Source organism: Rosa rugosa, chromosome 5 (assembly GCF_958449725.1).
Source record: "Rosa rugosa chromosome 5, drRosRugo1.1, whole genome shotgun sequence".
NCBI classification, from domain to species: domain Eukaryota; kingdom Viridiplantae; phylum Streptophyta; class Magnoliopsida; order Rosales; family Rosaceae; genus Rosa; species Rosa rugosa.
In genome coordinates this window covers 17270790-17274038 of record NC_084824.1, presented here as the reverse complement: position 1 = coordinate 17274038, position 3249 = coordinate 17270790, and the positions used below count along the sequence as shown (strand labels likewise).

The window sequence follows — 3249 nt, the reverse complement described above, 5'->3', positions numbered from 1 at the left end:
ACAAAGCATGCACTAAAAAAAAAAAAACCCCCGAAGATTGCCAAAGTTATGTTTTTAACCAAAATTTATATCGCTAACCTGACAAGAAAAAAAAAAGTTCATGTACGTCTTTATTTTTATTTTTTTTCATCAATATTTTTACAGGTAGTCAACTTGTTATCTAACTTTTTACTTTAGTGTAAATTTGTTATCTTAAGTTTTTTTTTTCTAGCCTACTTGTTACCTTAATTTTTTTAAATTAGGTAATTTATCATCATTCCCTCAACTTCTTGAAAATTCATACTCAAAAAAAAAAAAAAAAGTCCAACATGTTCATAGAGAAAGAAATATGGCAGCTGATATTCTTGCTAAGGCCAATGTCTCTAACTCTCCTGGATTTTGTCTCCTCCGATGACCTCCTGCTATGTTTACCAGTACCTTACTTGACGACATTGCTGCTGTACACCCTAGAATGGTTTCTAACAGTATGAGGTAGCCTGTTTTTGCTTTTCTTTCTGGGCCTTTGGCCCCCAATGTACCCAAAAAAAAAAAAAGTTCTTGAAAATTAATCAATTTGCTATCATAAGTTTTTAAAGTTAGTTAATTTACTATTATAGATTTTCACCATTAGTTAATATGCTACTCTTACAGACTTACATGTATATTTTGGACGAAAAAATAGTCGGACGGAAGTTAATTTTTAAAAAGAAAAAAAGCTAACAAATTGACATTTTGAAGACCGTATTATTCGATTGACCGAAATAAAACGTAAGATAACAAATTGATCTGAAGGTAAAATTTGCATTGAGCATAACCTAACTCATATCAATTGATTTTCACTCGAAAGAATCCGTGCAAAAGTAGAGGGATGCCCCCCCCCCCTAGTGTACAGTACTTTTGAGATTCTTGTGCTGGGGCTGGTCCGTTGGTTCAAGATAGGACCCTGCAAATATTTAGTGTTTCGTTTGTCTTCTTTCTCTCACTTTTCTTAAGCCGTAGAGCAGTCAGTATTCCACGTGCTCCTGGGGACTCTCTCTCTCTCTTTTTCTCTCCCTAGTCCACACTCCGCATCCACCATTATAATTATTATCTCCTCTGTTCCCTCTCTCTCTCTCTCTCTCTTTCTCTTCTCCCTGCTCACAGAAAACCAAAAACCCCATTATTAATTGTTGTTCTAGATTATAATGCAAAAAAGATCAGCACCTGCAACAAGTTGAAGGTCATATCCAAGCTTGATTAAGTGTTGTGTTTTGTTAATGATGGAAGGAATCAAAGGCTTAGGAGGAGGAGGGAAGGTTGCCATTGGTGTTGGCAATGGTGTTGGTCACGACCAGATTATTCAGGATCAAGACATGGGAGATGGAATGCAGTGCAGTGACCATCCTTACAGAAACAACCCAGGTGGGATCTGCGCTTTCTGTCTCCAAGAGAAGCTCGGCAAGCTCGTCTCTTCCTCCTTCCCTCTCCCCGTTCGTAACTCCGCCTCTTCTTCCTCCTCTCCTTCTTTTAGATCTGACATCACCGGCGCCACCAATGCCGGCGGTGTCAGCGTCGCCGCTCCTTCCTCTACCTCCCTCTCGCTCTCGCTCTCGGTCCGTCCCAAAGCCAACGGCGAGTCGTTTCATCACGACGAGTATTACAGCCGGCGGGCCAGGATCTCGTTCCTTCTGGCCAGGAAGAAGAAGAAGGTGACTGCTAATGCTTCCTCTGATAGTCAGAGCCGCGCCGCCGATATGGTTTTCAAGAGGAGCAAGTCGACCGCAACGCCTCGGAGGGGCCGTTTCATGGATGCCGCTGACGACTTTAGCCCCAGAAAGAGAAATGGGTTCTGGTCCTTTCTCTACCACCACCACAAAACTTCCAAGAAAATCGACAACAAGAGCTTCAGAGACAACTCCAAGATTTCTTCCTCCTCCTCCTTCGCATCTTCGGCCACAGCAACAGCAACAACAACAACAACAACAACAGCAGCTGGAAGGGACAAGTCTTTGGGCTCTTCTCTGAGGAATAAAGCCGAAACCGCGGTGGGTGACGTTGAAGACGACAGCAGTCCCAACAGCCAAGCCACTGCTTCAGCCTCTTCGTTCGAGCGGAAGGTCTCCAGATCCAGATCTGTCGGCTGCGGCAGCCGGAGCTTCTCCGGCGACTTTTTCGAGCGGATCTCGACTGGTTTCGGCGACTGCACTCTCAGAAGGGTCGAGTCTCAAAGAGAAGGCAAGCCTAAACACTCCTCATCATCAGCAGTTCGCAACGGCGCCGAGCGTGTCAAATGTGGTGGGCTTTTCAGTGGGTTCATGATGACTTCATCTTCTTCATCCTCTTCGTCTTCCTCGTATTGGGTCTCCTCCTCAGCCGAAGACATGAACGGGAAGCCAATGTCCGGTGGTCCCGGGCCGCTAGTCAACGGGAGAAGCAGGAGCAGCTGGGGTTGGGCCTTCGCTAGCCCCATGAGAGCTTTCAGCAAACCTTCTTCGAAAGACGGGAAGAGGGACATTGTTAGACAAGCGAATACTTCAGATAAGAACACCACCCCTAACTTGTCTGCAATTCCTTCCTTGCTATCTGTGAGAGGTTGATGATCATCGATGAAGATGAAGAAGAAAAAGAAGATTACTTCGAGATTATACACATTAAATGTCTGTTAATTAATTTAAAGTACCTGTTTATGACTACTATGTTCATTTATCTTGAATTTCTTGGTCTCTGTTCCATTAGTGATATTACCGTGTAACACATTGTCCCGAAGAATCTTGTTCTTAAAGTTCTGGGTTTAGTATTCAAATGGAGAGAGTGAAGTGGGTAGTGGTGGAGTAAGATGCAGATTTGCAGAAGATGTTGTTGACCCATCTTTTTTTTTTTTTTTTGTATTGGAACTTGTATTATTTTTAGCGTTATATATTAATCTTCTGTAACTTGGACCGTGATGGAGTGGAAAATATGTATAAAGTATTGCATGCATGTGTACCCAAAATTTGTAAGGTCTCAGATGTCACATGCATACACATGCTTGTTTGGTTGGTATTCGACAAACACAGGAATCCCCCAACACTATTTTGATTCCGGAACTTACACTGGATTTTTATCTTTTTGATCGATACACAAAAGAAATGGTTACTGACTCTAAAATGGTCCCCCACCACTTTCATGTAAGGATATGTTGAATATCTAAGGATGTGAATTACCAAATTTGGCAGTAGTTCACCATTTGGGGCATTTTTTTTTTTTTCTTTGAACAATCGTTTTCACTTTCGTTGTCATTAGGTCAATGTA

General features: G+C 42.4%; 1 protein-coding gene across 1 annotated transcript; it reads left to right on the top strand.

Moving 5' to 3' along the window:
* The first annotated feature begins 980 nt into the window (after positions 1-980).
* Positions 981-2944, top strand: LOC133709604 (uncharacterized). The gene has a single exon (XM_062135395.1). It carries the CDS (start codon positions 1236-1238, stop codon positions 2553-2555), a length of 1320 nt encoding a protein of 439 aa, XP_061991379.1. The 5' UTR covers positions 981-1235; the 3' UTR covers positions 2556-2944.
* Positions 2945-3249: the final 305 nt, after the last annotated feature.

Excerpts from the sequence above, each read along its gene's own strand:
- LOC133709604 (XM_062135395.1), top strand. The coding sequence starts at position 1,236 with ATGATGGAAGGAATCAAAGGCTTAGGAGGAGGAGGGAAGGTTGCCATT.